The 24,567-nt window shown below is 43.1% G+C and overlaps 2 protein-coding genes across 2 annotated transcripts in view; one reads left to right on the top strand and one right to left on the bottom strand.

The window, feature by feature from the left end:
* The window catches only part of FAM120B (family with sequence similarity 120 member B), a 116,338-nt gene extending 107,790 nt beyond the window's left edge, over positions 1 to 8,548 (top strand). The window contains exon 11 of the mRNA XM_060167983.1: positions 8,108 to 8,548. The gene's annotated coding sequence lies outside the window, so the exon portion shown is untranslated. The remainder of the gene's footprint in view (positions 1 to 8,107) is intronic.
* Positions 5,184 to 23,106, bottom strand: PSMB1 (proteasome 20S subunit beta 1). Its single transcript, XM_060167989.1, has 6 exons — positions 22,940 to 23,106; positions 18,592 to 18,699; positions 15,666 to 15,747; positions 13,143 to 13,272; positions 6,521 to 6,627; positions 5,184 to 5,471 (listed from the first exon to the last, which is right to left on the bottom strand). The coding sequence occupies exons 1-6, from the start codon at positions 23,050 to 23,052 to the stop codon at positions 5,286 to 5,288; spliced, it is 726 nt and encodes a 241-aa protein (XP_060023972.1). The 5' UTR covers positions 23,053 to 23,106; the 3' UTR covers positions 5,184 to 5,285.
* Between the last annotated feature and the right edge of the window lie 1,461 nt (positions 23,107 to 24,567).

Below are 24,567 nucleotides of genomic sequence, written 5' to 3'. Positions count from 1 at the left end.
GCCTTGCAAACTCATCCCCAAGATCCTCAAACCCCTGGCTTTTCTTTGTTCTCAAGTCCCAGCTCACATGGTTCATACTCTTTTCAGAGCCTGCAGAAAGGAATATGACCAACCACCCTGGCTCTTTGACATTACCCAGGGTCTCCTGTCCCTGACCCTGTGTCTTTCTCCCTGTTCACACCTTCCCCTTCCCTCTGAGAAGTTTCACAAGGATCCTACAAATGGGGAATGTTCTATGACATTTAAGGCTTCCAGAGCCTCAGAGCCTGGGAGCGGGATGGTTGGCGTTCTCCGGGAGGCCTTCGCCAAGCCTACAAGCTTCCAGAGATCCGTGCACTGCACCCCTCCCAGGAAGCAGTGATAACAGAGTTCGTACAGTCCAAGATGACCTCCTGAGACGCTAGCCAACATTTCAGGGTTTGTAGGTGGATGTTCTTAGCATCCTAAATGAAGAGGAAAAACAGCAACGTCGTCACAAACGGACCAGCAGCGTCTTCACCCTCTAGGCCAGCCTCATGGCTCTGAACAATCAATTCAAAAAGAAGTAAATGAGATTATCAAAACGGGAAGAAAACAGAATCCAGGTGCAGGTTTTGAAATAGTTAAAAATAAATGTTAGGAAAGAAAACCAAAACTAAACAGGTACTCTTAACAAGTCGATTACAAGTGTTAATATTTGAAAGACAGCCTTGAATTGAAATGTTTGGTCAGGCCGTATATTACAGCATGTTTCAACCTTTGGCTTAGAAAATGTGGTCATTATAATGGCAAGCTTTCCTTTTTCCTTTTTAAACTTTTTCCAGTTAGGGCAGGTCAGCCTTGGGGTTACCAGATCTCTCTTCTGAGCAAAGGAGAAGAAAGGCAAAATTACCTGTGATATATAAGGAAAACACATGTACCCCTTGCCAGTGGCACAGGAAATCAGTAGAAGCCAACTCCTATTAAATCAAAAGGCATTAAGTTAAATGCAAGAAAAGCAAGTCTTTTCTTGTGTTTTCTTGGGGGCGTAGTTACTACTTGAAGTAAGCAGCCCACTCACTGGGATTTAGAACTTCATTAAATGGACACTGTGCTCATGACTTTGTGGCCACTTTCTACCATGAGCGCCTACACAAAATCTTCACCCACGAATCTCAGCGGCGTTTGTAGCCTTGGGTCCTTAGAGCATCATAACATCACATTTCATTTGAAAGGAACATACTGAAGTTCAAGAAGTAAAAGGATTTACTGGTAGCAGAAAACAAAGAAAACCCAGAGAGAGAGTGCAGTAACATAAAACAAATACTGTCTTAATTTCAGTCCTACCACCAGTCATCTACCTGAGCAAACCCCGTCAATTTCCCCATTTCCACAGAAATACTGTGTTCTGATGTTTTTCTCCCCCCCCCTTTCTCTTTCTCCCTCTCTCCCCTCCCACCCATACACATACACAGGACCTCCAGTATAGATAACTACCTACCAACTTTTCAGTTGATCTCTGCCGGTATCGATTACTACCAATTCTTCTGCGTTTATCTCCTGTCCTTTCCACTTTGATATGAAGATGAGGGGATTTAGCGCATAGCAAGGCAACCCTCCTTCCAGGTCACCAAACAGGACTTACCACCAGGCTCAGGGCTCTCACAGGAGCCCAGCAACCTGCACTGGCAGAACTTGGGCCAGCAACATGCTTCCTTACCGAACACCAGGTCCCCAGCTGCAGGATGGCCAGCCGAATGAGACAACACTGCCATCAAGTGGCCTCGGGGAGAGTGGCCCACAGATCTGCCGTCCGTTAAGAGTGAGGGTCCGATGGCCTCCCTGGACCGCAGCCAACTCCTCCTCCAAACCCACAGCTTCTAGCTGGGCCCCTCCAGCAGCATCTCACTGCAGAAGGGGCACAGGTTGTGGGTCTGCCTGAGGACAGTGTGTGAGACCACACTCCAGGTCACCTGTACTTTCTAAGTCAGCCCTATGGATATCGATTCATACCCCATGGTGGTTTTTTGTTGCTTTTTGTTTTCCCCGGCTGTTTTTTGAAAAGATTTTCCTATTACAGAAAAAACATGTTTCAAAGATGATTACACACTCCAAGGAGGCACTCAGGCCAGGGAGAGCCACATGGGCAGCTAATCTCATGCTAGAGGAGAGAGGAGAACAGATGCCTTCAGGACAGAGACACCGGGCACCTGCTCAGAGAGGGTGATGTGGCCGTGGTGGTCAGGGCCTCCTCCTGTCTGGACGTGCCCAGAGTCACTACAGACACACCGTGAGCCCCTCCCCGTCCAAGAGAGTAAACCGGCCCGGATGTTAACAGACAGCTCTCATGCCCTCTGGCCTAACCAGCAGAACGGTAGGAGGAGGTTCTTGCGCCCCCGCTCTCCATGCCCTCAGGCCGCCCATAGTCCAAATTGCCCACGGACATAGTTGCCGCCTCCTCTGCGGGGTGGGAACCTGAATGTACTTCCCGCGTTTAGGCGTGCCCTGCTGCTGCCGACTCAGGAGGGGGGCTGGCCGGCGAGGTGAGGCAGCATCCGTCTTCCTTTCGTGCCCATCTGGTGGGCGTGGTGGTGCCTTCAGCTCCGGCCAGCGTCCCTCTAGCTTCTCCCGACTGCTGTGCCGGGTGAGAGTTTAGCTCAGCCCTTGTAGCCATCTCTGCGGGTAGTGGGGCTGCTGAGAATGTCCTCACGCCCCAGTTCATAGTTCCCAGACTGGCCGTGTGTTCCCTCGCGCCCACTGTCCCTTCCCAACAGCCCAGGCTGCACTGTAGACTAGGCTCTGACACCACGCACACACGCCTAACCGGCCCCTCTTAACGGCACAAGGTCAAACCTGTGATCAAGCCTTCATTGTACGTCTCCTAAGGGTTGTTCCTCTGTTGGGCCTGCCTGAAGAGTTACGGGAGTTTTCAGATTGGGTGTTTGTTTCCTAAGGCAAATTTTCATGGCCTAGTCCAGAAACCAGGACAATACGTCCGGGGTGGGCCCAGGAATTCATTTTTAACAAGCGCTCTACATAATTCTGATAGAGGGGACCTACTAGTCACACCCTGAAAGTCACAAACAGAGGGAATGGTAGACCCTGGAGTCAGAAAACGTTACTGAAGGGCTCTCCTAGGTAACAGGTACAGAAAAGCAGTGGGAAAACCCATCAGGGTAATCACTGAGATATTTTAGTAATAAAGACGATTTTCCTACTAAGTGGTTCATGTTCCTCTCAAGTAGGCTTGCAAAGTCACTGTCTCACAGCCTGATTTGTCTTTGCAATTAGAGCAGGCAACGGGGCTGCGTGTGAAACTCAGAGGCGCAGGAGTAGCCCCCGCCCGTCACAGGCTCAGCTCTGAGCCAGCGCTACCCCAATTGGGCAGCCCTGTCGAGCAGACTGCAAAAAAGCATTTCTGCTGATAATTAAGGAAAAAACAAACATCTACACAGCATTCCAATTCAGTGTGTGTGTAAATCAAAGCCATGGCTAATACCTCCAAAGAGTAAGCACTCCTTTCCTCCAACAATTTCTAATATCAGATTCTTTCAATTCTGTGCTACAGGCGGGAATGCAACTCATCTGTAAAGCAAAGTCACAACGTAATGGCAGCTTTCTCATCAGGACCTTAAAGGCCGGCACCTCCGATCTATCAAAGTGCTAAAAGGTGAGCACTTGTGACTGAATGACCTATAAAAGCCACTCAAGCAACTGCAGTCAGAGGGAGCTCCAGAAGGGTCCATATCTAGCACATTCTGGACAAGGCCTTCAGATGAGACCACGTTCACGGTCTAGAGGAATATTATGCTAAAATAATTTGCACCTGAGGGTGGGGGAAAAATGGTCCTAGAAACCTCAGGAGGTGAGGACCTTATAGAAACATTTTAGGCACGATATACATAACTTTAAGTGGTGAAAAACTGAACCCCAAATCAACAGAAAATCCTTTGAAATGAAAAGTAAAATACACCTGTAGCTTATATAATGCTTAATTTAATGTCGACTTGACTGGATGACAGGGTACCGAGATATTTGGCTAAATATTATTTCCGGGCGTCTGTGAGGGTTTCTGGGTGAGGAGGTTGTTGCCCTCCCCAGTTTGGGTGGGCATCACCCAATCATTCTCGCTCCCTGTTGAGCTGGGACTGCCACCTTCCCTCGTCCTGGGGGACAGGATCTCACCCCGTCGGCTCTCCTGGTCTCAGGCCTTCAGACTCGAACTGGAACCCATGCCCCACCCCTCTCCTGGGTCTCAAGGCTGCAGACCACAGGAAATGGGACGCCTCAGCCTCCACAACCATGTGAGTCAGTTACCAATAATAAATCTCCGTCTGTATCCTCCTGAATCCGTGTCTCTGGGTAACTGGTATAATAAAGACGACAAATGTGTACTCTGGATGGGATAGTCTAGTTTCCAGTTGTGATGTTTTAAGAGAAATGAATGAGATGCCACCACTGCATCCTTGGTGCCTGTGACAGAGTATTCAACAAATACTTCTCGAGCAAATTTTAAAATACGTACCCTCTACGGGGTTTTGATCATTTAAATTCCTCATGGAAGGCCAACGGTAGAATTGGCCGCGAGGCAAATCACACCCCTACGTAGCACAGAATTTGACTTGTTCGACATCAAGAAAATTACTCCCACATCCAATGTTGACTCCATCCCATTTGATGGAGCCAAAGTGCACTTAACATTAGCTCTAAAGCAAACACTCTATCGAAATTTAGGTATCAATTTTAACAAACATTTCCAAAGTGTTTATACAAATTATTCCAGATTTCTGGCTAAAGCCCATTTAAAGGGCTATTTGCTTTTACAGTTTTCTTCTACTCTGGTTGATTTAAAGATTTTCCTCCAAAACAGCCATTCCAGACTGTTTAACAATCCCAGGGATGATAAATCTTAACATATTCTATTTATATCCATTAATGTCTTAATAAAACTGAGGTGGTTTAAAGGTAATCTGCCCTTCAAGGCAAGCTGGGTGGACTAAATAAATTCCAAACACTCTCCATAAGATGGGCTGACCTACCATAAGACGATAAGCTGATCAAAACAGTGAACTTTCCCAGATAGATGAAAGCTAAAAGATTTTGTATCCTTAAAATACAAAACTAGCTCTGGATGACAGAAAAATACAGGAAGAATGAAGAAAACGAAAGGAAAAAGAAACTCTACTTCCTAGTTCTGTCCTGGAAGAAAACAAGTCATAACAAAGTAAGTGCTTGGGGTTTTATTCTTTAATAAAACAGATCAGTCCAACAGTTCCAAGGTACAAACTTAACCAGTTTTGAACTAATCAAGGACAACGGCACAGAACTCAGTCCTTCCGCAGAGGCACAGTCTCCTCCCTGATGCCCTCCTTGGTCACGATGCAGATCCTCAGTGCGTCCCCAGTGTACACGTCCCTCTCGGCAGCAGAAATGAAGACATCTTTCACAAGCCGCATGGCTCTGTCCAAGGACAGTGGGACATGCTCCACATTCTGCATGTTCTTAAAACCAACCTGGTGGGACAGAAACCTTGGATGAGGCATCATGTGACCATACAAAGGCAGTCCAGTCTCCCCCAAAGCTTTCACACGTCTCAGGGTTCAACATGAGTACATCACACAAACGTCAAATGTCCCTCAACTGAAATATTTCCAGACCTGGCTGAATTACACATACCTAACACCTGACCAATATCCACTGAGACAAAGGCCCTGCTCTTGAGAAGCACACAGCAGAGGCGTGAACATATGTAAGCAAACTATCGTTACGGAATCTACTGAAACTAAGAAGAAAATAGAGCCAGGAGAGCCCCAAGCTGTCCTAACTAAATCTCCTGGGAGAAGAAAAGAAAGGCTTCAGCAGAAAATACATCTAAGTAGAGGAGTGCTAAAGGATAAACGAGCTCAAGGATGGAGTAACATTGCAGATGGAGGCTGTGGTATCTCCAAAGGGATGGAGATGGCAAGGCACATCACTTCAAGATCTGAGTGGGATATGGAGTGACAGGAGATGAGGCAGATAAGCAACAAGCAGAAGTAACTACATACTACGTAACGAATTTTAGACAAGCAAGGAGGATGAAGTAGGGAAGTAAGCTTGGAGGCAAAAAGGATGTTGGAAATAAACACAATGACCCAGGCAAGATGCCACGCAAGCCTGAATGCAGCCAGCAGTGACAGAAGAGGGGGCAAGTTAAACGTATACTTGGAAATTAGAATACAAAACGAGGTGACACAGAAACGGTGAGACTGGGAGAGAAATGCATTTTCATGATTGCAGGTAAAAATGGCAGGAGGAGAACCAAAAACATGGACCAACCACTGTAGACAGAAGCGCCTTCCAAGCCGTGAGAACAGGGAAGAAGCTGGAGCCGTGGAAGGGAGGGGCGGCAGGAGAACCAGTGGAACAGAGACAAGAAGGCTGGGTGGGGCAAATCAGCCCAGCAAACTCAGCAGCGAACTACAAGAAAGCGCTGACTTCCGCACTCCCCCAAGCTGGTGAAGAGAATGCAGGGGAGGCACTTTGTGTTAATGCCACCGCCCCCTGGACGCAGTCTTATTACCTGGTTGTCAAGCAGGGGCTGCAGCATGGCACTGGCTGAGCCTCCAGCCTTGAAGGAGTCTCTCTGGTAGGAACCCACCGGATCAAAGCTGTACACAGCTCCCTTCCCTTAAAGAAGAAAACAGTCTCCATAAGGATGCATCTTGACCACATTCCCAAATCGTGGTAAAATAAATCTACTCAAAATGTGATACAAAATGGACTATCAACTTGGCTAAAATTTCAGAAGAAGTGCAGTCTGCCTTTCCCCTCCCCTCCCCTCAGAATGCAATCGGAGGCCCACCTGCCCACTCCTGTCCACTAAGGCGTTTGCCCCCAGGAGCGTCATGCTCTCTTCCAAGCTACCATCACCGATTACCACGCCGTGGCTCCCACTATGTATGTGGTCTCACAGGTTCACTAGTTAACAATCACAGGTCCTGCTCTAAGTTCTGCACCAAACTCCTCACAACATTCCTAAAAATCTAACTGGTGTAGTTGCAGTATAGACACAAGTGTAAGATTTTCCTGGTGCTAAATGTGAGAAGCATGAAAAATTTACTGTGTACTTTTAAACTAATAGTAAGCACACTCTTTAGCATCAGCACCATAAAAAAATCAATTTAATTAAGAAGAAATTCCAGGGACTTCCCTGGAATTCTCTGGCGCAATGGTTAAGAATCTGCCTGCCAATGCAGGGGACATGGGTTCAATCCCTGCTCCAGGAAGATCCCACATGCCGCAGAGCAACTAAGCCTGAGTGCCACAACTACTGAGCCTGCGCACTAGAGCCTGCGAGCCACAATTACTGGAGCCTGCGAGCCACAATTACTGAAGCCCACGTGCCTAGAGCCCGTGCTCCGCCACAAGAGAAGCCACTGCAATGAGAAGCCCGCGCACCACAACAAAGAGTAGCCCCCGCTCGCCGCAACTAGAGAAAAAGTACGTACCCTATGACCCAGTAATAATTTCACTTACAGAATTAAGATTTACCTACAAGTAATGCTTACATAAACACACAAAGCAATATGTACAAGATCATTTCTGTATCTCTTACAGAGCAAAAATTTACAAGCAACCAACTCCATTAGCAGAAAATGGTATATGTCAACATAGCCATGTGCAGACTAGGAAGAGGAGGACAGGTCTGTGGGACACATCCATGGGACAATGTAAAATAAGGAGCTCTGTGCTATGTAGAGTACAGTCCTATTTTTGTTTAAAGGCATTAAGTAAACTGTACACACATTTACATATACACACAAAAACATATGGAAAGATTAATAAGTAAACTGTAGTTATTCATCTTTGTGGGATTACAGACAAGAAAAGAAGGGAATCACTTTATATGCTCTGGTATTGAGTTTATTACAAAGAATACATGTCACTAATTTTTAAAAAGGCCTTTTAAAACAACTGTGTTCTAAGTGTGAGAAATCACGGATCATTTATAAGGTATGACTTAAAAGTGACACAACTGATTTTTAAAACACATTATGCCATAACTGAAACACTCCAGTAGTTACCCTGGGAGATGTGAGATAAGGACAATCTTCTTACTACCATGGACAACTGCCAACATTAGCTGTGTGTATTTTTCCCACCGCAGAATTACGGAGATATAACCCTAACCCTAACCCTAACCCGGCTGAGGAGGCAGCACCTGAAAGAACCTGGAGAAGTGCTCTGCTGGGAGCAGGCTTAGAACAAGAAACAAGGTCACAGCAAGCAAGGCCACTAACTTCAACACATAAAGAAGCGCTATGAGGTACAAAGCCAAAAAAGAACAACTGTATCGCTCATGAGGCCAATAGGCCACAAGTAAAATGAGGCTCAAAAGATTTACCCAAGGGTAAACCAATCTCAGAAAACCACACACACAGCTTTGAGGAAAACAAAAGAGTAGAATATACCCAAGACCACAGCTTCAAAGACTCCCTTAGAAAAAGCAAGAGACATCTGTAACATGAGTGCAGAAGGCCTGAATCTTGGCTGTAAGTATAAAGTGATTTCCCTCATCAAAATAATTCTTAAAAAGTGCGATGATTTCAAAGTAAAAAATAAAATAAAACCAGACAAGTCCTAGAAAAAAACACAGGTAAACCTTTGATGGGGAAGGCGTTTCTAACAAAGTTAAGACACTCAATACCATAAAGAAAAGACTGACAGATTTGTATGAAAGTCAGGAACTTCTGTATAGCTCAAGACACATCCCAAAAGGTCAGAGACCAAGAACGCTCGTGCACGGCATCTGCCACACACGTTACACAGGGTTAACACAGTTGTTCTTATAAATCAGTAAGAAAAGACTGACCTGCGAATAAGGGAATAAGCAAAGATTAACACATGGGTCAGTCTCCAAAGAAATGCAAAGGGCAATAAACACGAAGACACCCAACCTCTATAAACAAAAAATACATATAAATTAAAACAACAAAGTATTTACTAGGCAAAGACCTAGAATGTGTCAAAATTCTGAGACTGGTTAGGATGCAAAAACAGAACCAAAAAAACCCAAAACAAAAGAAGGTACTCACACCCCTGCTGGTGGAGTGCAGGAGGACTGTTTCTGAAGGGCACGCCCATGGTGTCAGCAGGATGCAAACATATAGATATTCTCTGACCCAGAAGCTCGACTTCTAGGAATTTTTTCCAGGGAGATAAGCTGGGTCGGAGAAATACACAAAATTGTATGTACAGGAGTTGTCATATTGTTTATATTAAGAAAACTGGAAACAACCTAAATAATCCTCGGAGGACTGGTGGGGAAACTATGGTGCCGCCCTATCCCATATGTCAGCCTGGAATCAGTATGCATGCCTTTATCCACCAGCATAAAGCTACCTCAGTGATAATACATCCACTGGACAGTCGCAGAAAAACGTATAAACTACATCCTACTTATGTAGTGTACAAGCACGTATGCACACCAAGATATCTAAAAGCATGTTCGCTATAAGTTGAATAGTAATTATCTCTAGGGACAGGCGTTGGGGGATTACTACTTTTATCTTTGTATCTTCCAGTACTATTTGACTTCTGTAAGCATTATTGTTTTCATTACAGAAAAACTAAAGCCCTCATTAACTTGGGGAAAATTTTTTACAAGAGGGCATGATTGCAACTGGAGAGGTAAGGGCACAGAGGTCAAAGTAGATAGCTGTCGACTGTGTGCTAAAGTCAGCTGTTGACCCAGTGTCCTGAGGGTCTCCATAGGAACAGAGCCGCACTTCCACCAACACAAAAGACAGGAAATAAAATCGCAACACAGGGACTTCCCTGGTGGCTCAGTGGTTAAGAATCCGCCTGCCAATGCAGGGGACACGGGTTCAAGCCCTGGTCCGGGAAGATCCCACATGCCGTGGAGCAACTAAGCCCGTGTGCCACAACTACTGAGCCTGCGCTCTAGAGCCCACAAGCCACAGCTACTGAAGCCCACGCACCTACAGCCCATGCTCCGCCACAAGAGAAGACAACGCAATGAGAAGCCCGCACACCGCAACCAAGAGTAGCCCCTGCTCGCCGCAACTAGAGAAAGCCTGCGCACAACAACAAAGACCCAACGCGGCCAAAAAAAAAAAAAAAAAAGTCTCAAAACTTCAGCAGAGGCTCTGGACTTGGAGGCACCAGGCTTAACCATAGACAGGGTGAAAGGCAGGTACAAAAACAGAAGTGTTAAATGGAGAGCTGATGTGCTCCTTCAGTGCAGACCTTTATGACCAGATTTTGATTATCAATCTTCAGTACAAATGGACGGCCAAAATTCAAAAGAAATTTGAAGGAAGCCTCCAATGTAGAAGGCAGCAGCCAAAAATAAGATGAAGAAAGCAATCTGAGGGCTTCCCTGGTGGCACAGTAAAGAATCTGCCTGCCAATGAAGGGTACAGGGGTTCAATCCCTGGCCCGGGAAGATTTCTTCCCACACGCCGTGGAGCAACTAAACCCGTGCGCCACCACTACTGAGCCTGCGCTCTAGAGCCCGCGAGCCACAACTACTGAGCCCGAGTGCTACAGCTACTGAAGCCTGCACGCCTAGAGCTCGTGCTCCACAACAAGAGAAGCCACAACAAGACGCCCACGCACCACAATGAAGAGCAAGCCTCCAAAAAAAAAAAAAAAAGAGCAGGGCCCCGCTCGCCGCAACTAGAGAAAGCCCACGCTCAGCAGCGAAGACCCAATGCAGCCAAAAATAAAAATAAATAAATAAAAATTTAAAAAAGGAATAAATTGTCTCAGTGGGTGTATACATATTCCAAACTTATCAAATAATGCATTAAAAAAAAGCAATTGGGGCTTCTCTGGTGGCACAGTGGTTGAGAGTCCGCCTGCCGATGCAGGGGACATGGGTTCGTGCCCCGGTCTGGGAAGATCCCACACGCCGCGGAGCGGCTGGGCCCGTGAGCCATGGCTGCTGAGCCTGCGCGTCCGGAGCCTGTGCTCCGCAACGGGAGAGGCCACAGCAGTGAGAGGCCGGCGTACCGCAAAAAAAAAAAAAAAAAAGCAGCTGGAGAAAATGCAGAGAACACAAGAAAACTTCAAAGAAGTACAAAAAAAATCTAGCAGTAACAGGACACTTAAAATAAAAATAAAGGAGCTAACAAAGAAGAAAAAGCTCTTGGAAATTAATGATGGCAAAAATAGAAAGCTCAGTAAAGAATGAGGCATTGAAGTTGAGGAAATCTTCAGAGCAGAACAAAAAAATAAACAGGTGGACAACATGCAGGGGAAAAAATGAGGAACTATGGATCATAACCCAGGTGGCTGTGGAGAAGGCAGGGTTGGGAGAGGAGAACAGTAGAGGAGACAAAATAAATGAGCCAAGACTCTGGGCGAGGAGCCTCGCTGGAACCTTTCAGAACACCAGGATAAAGAAAAGACTCAAAAAACAAGGACTCCAAAAGGTCTCCTGATTCCTTTCTTCAGAAATTTCTCTAGAGATGCACACCACCAAACAAGGACATAAACCAAGAAAGAGGAAAGCACGGGTGAGAGAGCTGAAGGCTGTCCTGGGAAACAGAAAAAGGCGGCAAAGGACTGCTTTACTACACACACAAATTCCTCTAAGGAATAAAACCAAATCAAACCAGACAAGATTAGAGGGGGGAAAAAAAGGTTAGAAATGCCTGAGAATACCACCAAAGCAAGCGAGTGTAATCTGGAAATCAAAGAAGAGGGCTGTGAAGTCAAGCAGATCCGAGCCTTAGCTCTGCCCACACACGAGCTCAGCACACACGAGGTTTCTCCAATCAGTCTGATGCTCAGAAAAACTCAAAGGACGTTGTCTGGCCTGCTGAAATTCAATGGTAGCTATTATTAATATTGCTAAAATCTGAATTTATTAACCTGACATTCAAGTCAGACATAACTGAAGTCAAAAAAGGCACCAGAAGTGTCCAGCATGCTGGGTAAGGCAAGCTAACCTGTGGCTAGAATTTAATTACCCAGGTTAAGTGTAATTAATTTCTATGTACCATTTCTGTGCTTTATATTTTCTCTTAGTTTTCAAGCAAGTTTGAAAGCCTGAAAAAACTGTGTCAACCTAATTTGTCTACATATAAATCATGGTAGGTAAAATGATCAGAATGCTCCCAGAGGTCACATACAGGGGCAGAGGTGAGAGAGAGAGAGAGGGAGAACAAAGAAAACACCCATGGAACAGGAACGGACAGGAGTAAAAACGAGAGAGGAGATGAGAAGAACCTGACCCCATCCTACCCAGAAACCTTCCCTCTCAGAAAGACAGACTGTTTCAATGATACCCAAGACATTTCTGTAACTTCTTTACACTGGACTACTCTAAAAGGCAGCACAGATCTGTCCTGGGAGACTGTATTTGATTTCTGGAAGCAACTAAAAGTCAATTCAAATCAGACCTGGTGAAAAACACTGCTGCCCTTTGATCCATGCTTTGGATCAAAAACAGCATGGAAATGTCAAGTAACAATGCTGATTTTCACTGGCCCTCCTGGTATGACTCTGACAGAAAATCCAAGAGGGATTTTAAAAATTATCCAAAAATACTGGTGGAAATGCACTTCTTTAACACATTACTTTCATAAAAACCTTTTGAAGTACGTTTGTCTTACTTAGAATCATACTTAGGTCAAGCTTCTCCAAGTCAGGTTTCTTTCTGTAAGATTAAAATGCTAAATATACTATCAAATTCATGCAAGATCTTGAGAAAATAGTGAAACAACTGACTGCCCAACATTCACTTAATACACCACTTGCTGTGTGTCTCTGGATAATCATTGATTTCCCTTTTAGCTTCAGTTTCTTTCTTTCTTTCCTTCTTTTTTTTTTTTTGGCGGTACGCAGGCCTCTCCCTGTTGTGGCCTCTCCCGTTGCGGAGCACAGGCTCCGGACGTGCAGGCTCAGCGGCCATGGCTCACGGGCCCAGCCGCTCTGCAGCATGTGGGATCTTCCCGGACCGGGGCATGAACCCGTGTCCCCTGCATCGGCAGGTGGACTCTCAACCACTGCGCCACCAGGGAAGCCCTAGCTTCAGTTTCTTCACTGCTTTAATTATGAGAAAATGAAGTTGCTGGGCAAGAGGGTATCCGGTTCTTTTCAACTCTGGTTTGAAACACACACACATCTAAGAAATGCCACCCCATTCATCACCCAGAAAGAAAACATCCTACCTTCTTCATCGAGTCCCCCGATGATGTTGTACACATAGTAGGGGAAAAAGCGCCTAGAATACAGGATTGTAGACAGCATTGCAGCAATCGCCCCTGTCGTCATGGCCTTATTATTGGAATGTTTGTACATCTGCAATTATTAACAAAAATAACAGGCATGTAGAGGCAGAATATATTAAAGACTAGAACAATGAACAGTAAATTGAAAAGAATGAAAGCCTATCTTGGTGAAATGGGAAAGGATACCTGTTTCTTTCATGATCAAACAACACAATACTACTAAAATAAAATACTTTATTATGTCCTATCATTTTTGGGGGCTACAAACACTTCTATCGGAAAGAATGCTAAGTTTGCCCTCAGCTCTCTGGTTTAAAGACTACTTTCCATGCCATCCTTATCCCAGGCACTGCTAACTCAAGAGCAAATATATACAAACAGAGCATATGAGGCGACCTGGAGAGGATGTTCCAAATCCAGCTCTCCACTCTGCAAACAGACAGTGGTCAGGAAAGTCCATGGGCCAAATTCAGACCACCACTTGTTTCTATAAAGTTTTATTGGAACACAGTCTCCTTCATTCATTACATATTGTCTGTCTGCTTTTGCACAAGGGCAGAGTTGAACAGTTGCCACAGAAACCAAATGGCTCATAAAGCTGAACATATCTGCTATGCTAACTCCTGATCAGACTCAGACGTAAGTCCGTCTCTTTGCAGAGTAGGTACCTGTGAGGTGCGAGGGCAGCGCCCTTACTGTGTGTGAATACAGTGCAGTGGTCTTGACCCTTAGAGCATCTACCATGGAGAACAGAAGTATCCCAAACAGCATCTTATACAGTGATTGCCAATCTCAGATTTACTACATCCTTAGGAATCCCAAATTATCCAATAAAATAAATTTAAGTTCACCAGTTTGTCAGCTACATAGCAAACATCTCTAAAGAGAAACCTAAGAAGTACTATAAAATCAAACAATGACAAATACTGAAGAAAGATGAGAAATGAGCTACTTGGATAAATCAGTGTACAGAAACATTTTTTCCACGGTTATAAAGAAAATTCTTCATTTCAAAACCGAGCACCAACATTTATTCACCTCACCATTTACACAATAATATATGAAAGAAAAATTTCAAGGACTGTACACTGAGTTGAACTCACTGTTGCTTGTTTTATTTTATTAACAACTCTCCATGTCATGTTTATTTTTGTCCTCTAAATGCCATTTATAAAATATGCATTACGAATCATACAAATACATCAATAAATATAAGTCACTAAAGCTTTCAGTATAAATAGATTTTAAATAAATGTTAACAATTGATAAATAGTAAATGAAATCATTCCTACACATTCAAAGAGCAAGTATCAGTTAAACAAATTCATTACATACTCCAGTGACATCACACATAATCTTAAGGGTTATCACAAATAGGCAAAACAGAATGCGACCAACCCGGCTCACTTTTTCATGTACCAACTGGACTTAACCAACTACTAAATTAAAAATTACGACACGTAGCCTACAAAATTAAATAAGAATATTAACAGCATATAATATTGACACTGTAAATATCAGCAGTTTAAAAAATGTCAGCAGGCTATAACTGATTAAGAAACAGAGCTACACTTCTGAATATTGACATATGGTGATTGAGAATCCTACTCCAACCCTATACTGTTATCAACTAAGAAGAGAGTAGTTACTGGTTATTATTACAGATAAAATCCATTTTAGCACAGTCCAAATTACACCTATCCTATTCTCCCTGAACCTACTTGCAGCAAACACTGCTAATACACACAGGCGATGATCAAAATCCAGACGGCCCTCTGCTTTCATCAAGTCAGCATTCCTTTGTTCTTTATGCCTCCCCAGCTTCCACAAAAGACATGCAGGCAATGTCAGCCCTTTAAAAACTGTAAAACAGGTTAGTCTGTCTCGTTCTTACTTCTTCCGAATACCACCCTTTTCGTCTCTTCCACCCTCATCCACCTTGCATCAAATCTCCTTCCTCAGCTAGCTATCAACTAAAGCCTGTTGAGGGGCAGGTAACAATGGCGCAGGTTGTGCCTCTGGTCCAAACAGCTGGTTTGTTCCTCCTTCTCCTGCTCTTGCTAACAGTGCAGTGCTATATAGAGAGCATGTCAGCTGGCGGTGCTCCAGACCAAGCTTCGGTCTAAAAGCTTGCCTCCTCTGCAGAAATTGATTTGTTTCATTTCTGAGGGAAGAGTGTCTTCAGAAGAAACCCCTCCCAGTCTGCCTCAAAAAAGGTAGAGAATCCTTTACTTTATACTGTACATATATTTTAACAAAAGGAACTTGCTGTAGTTTCACATTGTGCTACTTTGATGATGCTGCATTAACACTATCATTTCATTTCCAGGATAGGTTAGTTTCACCTGCTAGACGTCTAGCTCTTCTGCAGCTATTCTGAGCAAGTCATGATGTATATGCTTAAAAGAACCTAAAGGACTGTTATTAGTTTTCAATAGTGCAGACATATACAAAGGCATCTACCTTTAGTCTTGCTTCAATAATCTTTGTCAGGGTAAGACAGTCTCCATGAAAACCGCTACATCCAATGACTGTTTTGTCTGTTCTGTAAAAAAAAACCACATTTCAGGAAACTAAGTTGGTTTGACAGTAGAGGAAGACATGTCTTGGGTAATTTTAAACTGAAAACTCCCATTCCCATTATTCACCAAATGGTAATGGGACAACTATTTAGTTAGCTCTTTTTGGGGGGAGGCGGGGGGGTTGGGAGGTCCTGTATCCCAACATCTCACTCAAAAGAATAAATGAAACTATGAATGGACTAAGGAAAATATGACTGAATTTTTTTACAACCTTAGGTTGAGTTGTGAGCAGCTAGTTTAGCTCACAACTCAAGCCAATTTACATATGATACAACCCAATGTTCACACAGAAAAAGCTTTACAAATTTTATTACATAAAAAATTAAAACTTCTATAAAAATACAATGAACAAAGTTTTAAAAAAGAACCAAGAGCGCCGTTGCCCAGGTTCAATCCCTGGTCGGGGAACTGAGATCCCATAAGCCACTCGGCATAGCCAAAAAGAAAAAAAAAAAAGAACTAAGGAAATGTATTTGTAGTACATACAACCAAAGTCTAATTTTAATTTCCTTATTCTACAAAGGGTTCCTAAAAATACGAAAAGCATTAACAGCACAATGGCTCATGGGGATGTAATACACAGCATGGTGACTACAGTTAATAAGTCTGTGTTGCGTATTTAAAAGTTGCTAAGAGAGTAGATCTTAGAAGTTCTCACCACAGGGAAACAAATGTCGTAACTATGTGTGGTAACAGATATTAACCAGACTAATTGTGATCATTTCGCAATATATACAAATACAGAATCATTATGTTGTATACCTGAAACTATTATATGTCAATTATACCTCAATTAAAAAAAAACACAATGGAAAGATGGGTAACTTATATGAAAGTCACATAAAAAGAGACACAAGTCACCATAAACATATAAAAGAACCTCCATGCCAATCAGAAATTCAAATCTAAATAAGAGATGATTTCAATCTATTAGACTAATAATGCCTAATGCTGGTGATGTTGTGGGAAATGTGTACTCTCAGATACTGGCGAAGAGGATACACTGATGCAAGTTTTTAGAAGGCTCGTTTGACAGTATCTAGTAGAAATTTAAATGCACACCATTTTCACTCAATAATTCCACTGCCAGAAATTCATCCAGTCAATATACTTATGCAAGTTTGCAAAGATATACTCTGGGTTCACTTGTGTGTAAGTATACGTATTATTTTAATGGCTCTCCAAAACAAAACAAACAAAAACAACCCAAATGCCCACCAGAGGGAAACTGGTAAAATCTTGGTACATCTATGTCTCAAAAATTAATTCCCAAGTCTTGACATGTATAAGGAAACACAAACCAATCTCATCAAGAGATGGTCAGCAGAGGCCACATGATACCCTTCCTTTCAGAAATATAAGAATGACTCATACAAAACATACGTGTCCAGCTGGGGAGACCACTGGCACCTCCAGGGGCACCACCAGCATTTCCTGATCCACCCCTATACCCAACCTCACTGCACTGAGCCTAAGACCCCCAGTACACCATAACGCTTCACTGCCTATACTACTAAGAAGAGTTGACAGTACCAAGAGGGTAGGACAAAATCTGAGCTTCAAAATGCTTTTGCCAAATATCCAGGTACATAAATGAAGAGGCGTTTTTATGCAAAGAATAAAGAGGAAATGTAAGTCTCAAACAGGTGGGGAAGAGGCAGACTTGGCTCTAGGTCAGCCCCAAAGGGCATGGGATCAGAGGCACACAGGCAATTCAACTGCATGTATGGTCTAGTGCAAAACATGCGTGACAGGAACACATTAACGTTCTGTCTCTATATACCTGAAGAATTTCATTAAAAAAAAAATGGGTATTCACTTAGGCAGCACACAAACTAAAACAGAACATTATAAAGATGAGCAGAATCTTGCACAAGGATAATATATATAAAATTACGTAAATTTTATTTATGACGTTACTACTTTCAAATTATAAAAGTTACAACTTAGAAGAAAAAATTATAGCATGGGTACAGTACAAATCAGAGAAGAGAAAGGGGTATCAAAAGAGAAGTGGACAGAAAGGGAACTGGGAAGATGAAGACAAGTTTACTGTTCTTTAGGTTAAGATGTGGGCTAGCTCATGCCCTGCAGCACTGCAAGGCCCACCCAAAGGACCCGAACCTCATCAGTCCACTCCTGCTACAATTCAAGGTTAAGACCATCTCGTGGACTAACGTGGGCGTAACCACCACTTTTAACTGTGTCTAAAAATGTTAAATACAAACCACTGCTAACATGCAAGATGCATTTAGGTAATTTACGCAGACTTCCTTCCCCTGTACACATGCCTTTATTTTCTTATGTTTTAGAAAAAATATAAGCACCCCATTAAAACCGTGAACGATGGATACAACTGCTTACCATATGGTTAAATTGAATGTTTCAGGTTATCTTCTTTTTTAAGGTGCAGATTAGAAAAAAATTCAACGTATTAATGGATGCATAGAAGGATGAAAGTATGTATGATAAAGTAATAATAATAAAATACTGATAAGATCTAGGTGATAGTATATGAGTGTTCACTACAAAATTATCCTACCTTTGTCGTATATTTGAAATTTTTCATAAGATGTTGAAGTAAAAAATATTTAAGTTACCAAAAACACTGTTGGCACCTAGATATGGCAAATATCATGAAGACTACATACTGAATTATTAGAAAACAATTTCCTAACAAAAATGCAAGCTAAGCTCCAAACAGGCAATTAAAAAATTCATGAAACAAGTCATTTAGAAGTTAAATCTCCTGCAGTATTAAATCATCACAAGATGCTGAGAATATGTCCTTAGAAATATTTACTTACAATTTGTAACATTTGGGGCTGTCCCGTGTGTGAATTGAAAACCCCTCACTCAATCGGGTGTCAGAAGCAACAATTGAAAAATCTTCTCCAGCAATTGCCAATACAGTACTGAGGGGAAAAGAAAGACAAGAGAAAATTAATGAATTCTTCTGGATGGTAATAACACCTTTCCCAAAATGAGAATGCTCCACAGCATATAGTGGGATAAAATATACTAGATGTAAGCAAGTGCAGGATTCAGATGGAAGAGGAAAGATAAGGGGAAAGGATCCCTGGGCTACAAGTCATCTGGGAAAAAAATATTAAGTACTTCGTAAAAAACACAAGCCTCAATCAGAGCAAAGGTTCCTTAGCAGAAGGTAACAGAAACAAATCACTAAATTATCACCATCATCAAAAAATTAACATCTACCGATACTATAAAACAGCCAAAGGCCATGGCCCTGCCCGCCGGGGGGTGGGAGGGCAGTTAGGTGTAGATAGTGGCGCTACAACACAAGCTATCTGAGCTCAGAGAAGAGAGGATTAGTGTTTTTCTTTTCTTTTTAAAAATTTATTCTTTTTTCTGTTTTTTAAAAATTTATATTCTCTTGCACATAAAAGTCATAAGCACGTATGGATAAATATATATATATTTGCTCATTTTAAGAACCTATCCCACTGTTTATTTTTTAAATTTATTTTTTTATACAGCAGGTTCTTATTAGTCAACCATTTTATACACATCAGTGTATACATGTCAATCCCAATCTCCCAATTCATCACACCACCACCCCCCACCCCCGTAAAATTATTTTTGTATTTTTTATTTTTTGGCCACGCCAAGCGGCATGTGGGATCTTAGTTCCCTCAACAGGGAACTAAGATGGAACCCCTGCCCCCTGCATTGGAAGTGCACAGTCTTAACCACTGGACCTCCAGGGAAGTCCAAAGGCTTAATGTTTTTCATTTCTTTATATCCAAGTCTTTATATTATGTCTTGCACTCAGGAAGACACCCAAATATCTGTTGGAAAATGGACCAACAAAGAACAAACTTTTCCCTTTGTGGCTGTGTGGCTCATGCTAGCAGTTTAGTGGAGGTCTAGAGCATGAGTCCTAAAAGCAGACCGTCTGGGTTCTAAGTCTGGCTCTCCTGCTTAGCAGGTAATGAGATGGTGGGGAAGTTGCTTAACTTCTCAAGGCCTCAATGTCCTCATATGCGTATCAGAGATCATAACAGTAGCTACCTTATTTGGGTGTTAGAGGATTAAATGAGTTAATAATTGTTAACCCCTCATACCAGTGCCTGACACATAACTGGTCCTCCAGTAAAGTGTTAGCTATGATCCTTGTGGCGTAAGCATGAGGCAGCAGAGTATGATCACTGAGAACCTGGGCTCTGGAGTTACCCGAAACCCGCCCCTGCCACTTAACAGCTCTGTGACCTTGGACAAATCATCCAAGTTCAAGGTGATGATATCAGCAGCTGCTGTGTTAAAGGGTGGCTGTGAGAATTAGACGACATGACCCACATAAAACACCTGCACTGTGCCTCACAGAACATAAGCGCTCAGAAAACTTAGGCCATTATTCTTACCGAGGTGGGATGGCACTAAAACTCTGAAGTACAAAAGGATGGTACTGCACATAACATGAACACTGAATAAAGGAAACTGGTATAATTCAAATAAAACATTCAAACAACTTATTCAGGTGTCCCTTTTTGTGTATACAAGTGAAGTGGCATAAGGCTTATGTGATGGACAGATCCAACAGCAGAAAATCTCACATGGAAAAGCACAGATCTAGGAATTTTTGTGAGGAATCAAAGGTTATACGAGCAGAATGAGAAAAGTTCCTTTTGCAAAGTGGAATTTTAAGAAGACTACTGTGACAATAACACTATATGTGAAATTAGGATGGAAACTCTTTCAATAAGACTAATGCAGTAGGAAGGTAGCAACGTGAACAGGAAGAAACAGGTATATCCAAAAAACATAAACACACAAACTGTACAGGTTTTTGTAACTACCAAAATGTGTTAGACGCTGGAAGAGCCAATTTTGACATCCAAGATTTTAAACTCTGACAAGCAGCATGATGGCCTAATTATAAGCCGTGTAAATGAGAAGTGATTGAGAGGAATAATTAGTTTGCTTTTTGCTTTCTTTTTTGCGGTACGCGGGCCTCTCACTGCCATGGCCTCTCCCGTTGTGGAGCACGGGCTCCGGAAGCGCAGGCCCAGTGGCCATGGCTCACGGGCCCAGCCACTCTGCGGCATGTGGGATCCTCCCAGACCGGGGCACAAACCCGTGTCCCCTCGATCGGCAGGCGGACTCTCAACCACTGTGCCACCAGGGAAGCCCTACTTTTTGTTTTAATATCTTAAGTTATGGTGAAAGCAGAAAATCCAGGTGGAAAGTTGAATTTAAGAAGCCAGAATCGAGGGGCTCATGAAAGGTAGAACTGGAGAAACAGATCTGGGAATATCTTCCCATAAATGAAACATGTGAGACTACTCAGTGACAAATGTGAAGGCTAATCAATTGGGGTTTAACCACATTTAGTCAGAATAGAAAAAGACATAGGACTGTCTTATTTTGTAGAAGCAAAGGCTGCCCAAGAGCCAGCAGGAATAAATATTAAAGAAAAAGAACGAAGACTGAGAAAAGGTAATTCAATAATGAGAAAAGCCATAGCAACTAACTTTAGGGCAGTAACTGGATTACAAAGGTTAAAAAGTGAGTAATGAACACTGAATACCTTATAAGTCTTATATAGAATCTGCAACTGCCTCATGAAATGGGTCTATTAACGCATTTTGTGGTATAACTACTTCATTAGTTGTCATAGGAAATATTTAGAAGTGCAATAATAAAAGCATACATAAACTCCATGGCAACACAGCTATGGATTCAAATCCTGGGGCTCAACTTCACACCAGCTCTGTGACTAAAAAAATTTAACTTCTGGGCTTCCCTGGTGGCGCAGTGGTTGAGAATCTGCCTGCCAATGCAGGGGACACGGGTTCGAGCCCTGGTCTGGGAAGATCCCACATGCCGCGGAGCAACTGGGCCCATGAGCCACAACTACTGAGCCTGTGCGTCTGGAGCCTGTGCTCCGCAACAAGAGAGGCCGCAACAGTGAGAGGCCCGCACACCGCAATGAAGAGTGGCCCGCACACCGCAATGAAGAGTGGCCCCCACTCGCCACAACTAGAGAAAGCCCTCGCACAGAAACGAAGACCCAACACAGCCATAAATAAATAAATAAATAAATTTTTAAAAAAATTAACTTCTAAGGGCCCAGGCTCATTTGTAAAATTGAGGCATATACCATCTAACACTCAGTCACCATAAGGATTAAAATAGATAACTGCTTTCAATTTACAAAATGCTTCTCTTTTGATTCTCCCCTCGCCAAAATATGAGTAGCTAAGAAAGGCAAGGAAATCTGGGTTCAAGAAGTTGAGGGGTACCCAAAGACCACAATGCTCTTTAGTGGCAGAAACAAGGCTAAAATCATAGCCTTCCACCCTGTTTGCAACATACCGCGAAAATCTGCATTAAAATTTCAAATCCATAAGGACCTGATTAATTAACCTGGTTGCCTTAAAGGACCATCTGTTTGTTCCAATTGGGTGGGGATATTTTAAAGTACAAAGTCTGGTCGGTAAACTATAATCAGTGCTTAAATATACAGCTCTTCATTGTTAGGAGTCCTCAACAGAGTGTTTTTCCATAACCCTGATTCTTTTAGTGTACTATCAAGGAAAAGTATTATTTAAGGTAAAGATGGTAACTAAAAAAAAAAAGACAACTTGAATGCAACACGCAAGAATACAATATTCAAAGGTCCCCCTTCTGAGTATTTTTTTTCCTTAACTTAACGCTAACCCTTAAAAATAAACGCTTATCTATGAAACTAAGTCTGGCCGACTAATCCTACCCGCTATTTAAAATAACAGAAAATGATGAAGTAGTTTCATTTAGCTACAGACACAACTACATCTAACGACACGGCCAATCAATCCTAACTCTTTCATCTCAGATGCTCAACCTGCCCCTTCCTTGCCTGCTGGCGCGAGAAACACGTTCAGATAGTAACGAACGGTTAGGTCCACTTTTAAACCTCTTCCAGAGCAGAGCCCAGATATCAATTTCTACCTCCCGTCCACGCAAACCTGCCCGTCCACATCGAGACCCAGTGACCGGCCTGTACGGTGAAGTCCTGAGGAACAAGATCGAACCGAGCAACCACGGAGAGGGAGGCCTGCGGCTGGCGGGGCAAAGCCGGGTAGCCATGCCGACAGCCTTAGGCAGGAACATGGGGGGAGAAAGAGGAAGCGGCGGCTCTCCGGGCTTTACCCTCCGTTGAAAGCGTAGGGCGAAAAGCGCAGCTGCAAAGGGCCCGGGGCGCTGTGAGGCTCCATGGCCGGGTCTCTCCCCGGGCCCGAGTACGCGGCTACCGAGGACAACATCCCGCTGCTCCGCTCCTGCTGTCTCACGGCGAGATGGCGGCCCCTACCGGAAATGGCGCCACTTCCGGCTTCGCGGCGCTGCCTCCGGCCGCTCGGTCTCACGCCGGTCATTGGTCCTAGAGGCAAGCGCCGTAACCTTCCGGTGAGTAGCCGGCGCCCGCTCTTCCAAGAGAGCTGACAGAGAGGTAAAGGCTTTCTCTCCCAAGGAAACATTCGAAATCACTCTTGATGGATAAAAATTTTAAGGTCTGACCTTACAAAGAAATTGGCAAAACTATGGAGCAACGGAAGCTCGAAGACTCTATTGGAGCGTAAATTGGTACAGCCATATTTCGAACAGGGATTGGCATTACTCGGCATAGTTGAAAATACACACGCATCATGACCCAGCAGTGTCACGCAGAGGTATGTACCCTGGCCAGAAAGACGTGTAAGAATGTTCATAAAACATTGTTCTTAACGGCCCCAAAGTAGAAATGAGCTAAATGTCCATAAACTGCAGGATGGATAAAGCAACTGAGGGATGTGTCACAGCAAAAAATTAACCTACTTCAGCTAGAGCGAAGGCACATCAACATGGATGAGTCTTCTAACGTTGAGCAAAAGAATACATACTATATACTTTAGGAGTACACAGTAAGTAGGAAGGGCCTGTGTGGCTGGGGACGGGTCGTGGTGCTGGCAGTACTGGTTGTCTTTACTTGATTTAATACCGTCTGTTAATCTGTACATGGGTTTATGTACTTCTGTATATGAATATTATATTTTACAATTTAAAAATGTTATGTAAAAAAGCAGACAAGCAGCTGGCTAATATAGAATGGACTGTCTGATATATACATGCAATTCTGGAAGCAGAGAAGATTTTTGAAAAGTACTTTTTTAATTAAAACTTTCCCCATACTTAAACAAAGGATTTTCTTTGATGGTTATGGACAGAGAAGTATTGTACTTATTCAGGTACTGGCCTGGATAGAAAAATTCTGTAAAACATTTCCTATCCTTAAGGAGCTCACAACCTCATTGATTATATGAAGTACAAAGGAAAGCATTACAACATGTAATTATGCCTAAATGAGCCATAGGAGAGGTACTCTGGGGTCCAACTACCTATAGTCTCTTTGTGACCAATGTGAAAATACTGCATAAGATGGTAGCAGCAGAATTAAAATATAATCGAATTTGTAAACCAGGTGTGTTTTTTGTTTGTTTTATCATTCTACATGTTTGAGAATAGCTAACATGCTTACCATGTGCCAGGCACTGTTCATGCATTTCCTTAATCCATCTCACAGTCCTTAGAGGACACGTGCTATTATTACTCCATCCTACAGACGAAGAAACTGAGGCGGAGAGGTCTGGTAACTTGCTAAATGTCACATCGCTAGTCGGTTTAAACAGTCAACATTTAAAAATCAGTCTTGCCGACTACATCCAGCAACAACCAATCGTAAAATACTCTGACAGGGTGGCCTCGCCGGAAGGCAGAAGAGCTCCGCCCCGCCCCTTGTTTCC

The sequence above is a fragment of the Lagenorhynchus albirostris genome, chromosome 12 (assembly GCF_949774975.1).
Source record: "Lagenorhynchus albirostris chromosome 12, mLagAlb1.1, whole genome shotgun sequence".
NCBI classification, from domain to species: domain Eukaryota; kingdom Metazoa; phylum Chordata; class Mammalia; order Artiodactyla; family Delphinidae; genus Lagenorhynchus; species Lagenorhynchus albirostris.
This window is presented reverse-complemented; position numbering and strand designations above follow the sequence as displayed.

Excerpts from the sequence above, each read along its gene's own strand:
- PSMB1 (XM_060167989.1), bottom strand. The coding sequence starts at position 23,052 with ATGTTGTCCTCGGTAGCCGCGTACTCGGGCCCGGGGAGAGACCCGGCC. Across the intron at positions 15,748-18,591 it reads AGCCCCAAATGTTACAAATT|AACAGACAAAACAGTCATTG; the intron begins GTAAGTAAATAT and ends TTTTTTTTACAG. Across the intron at positions 13,273-15,665 it reads TTATTGAAGCAAGACTAAAG|ATGTACAAACATTCCAATAA; the intron begins GTAGATGCCTTT and ends TAATAATTGCAG.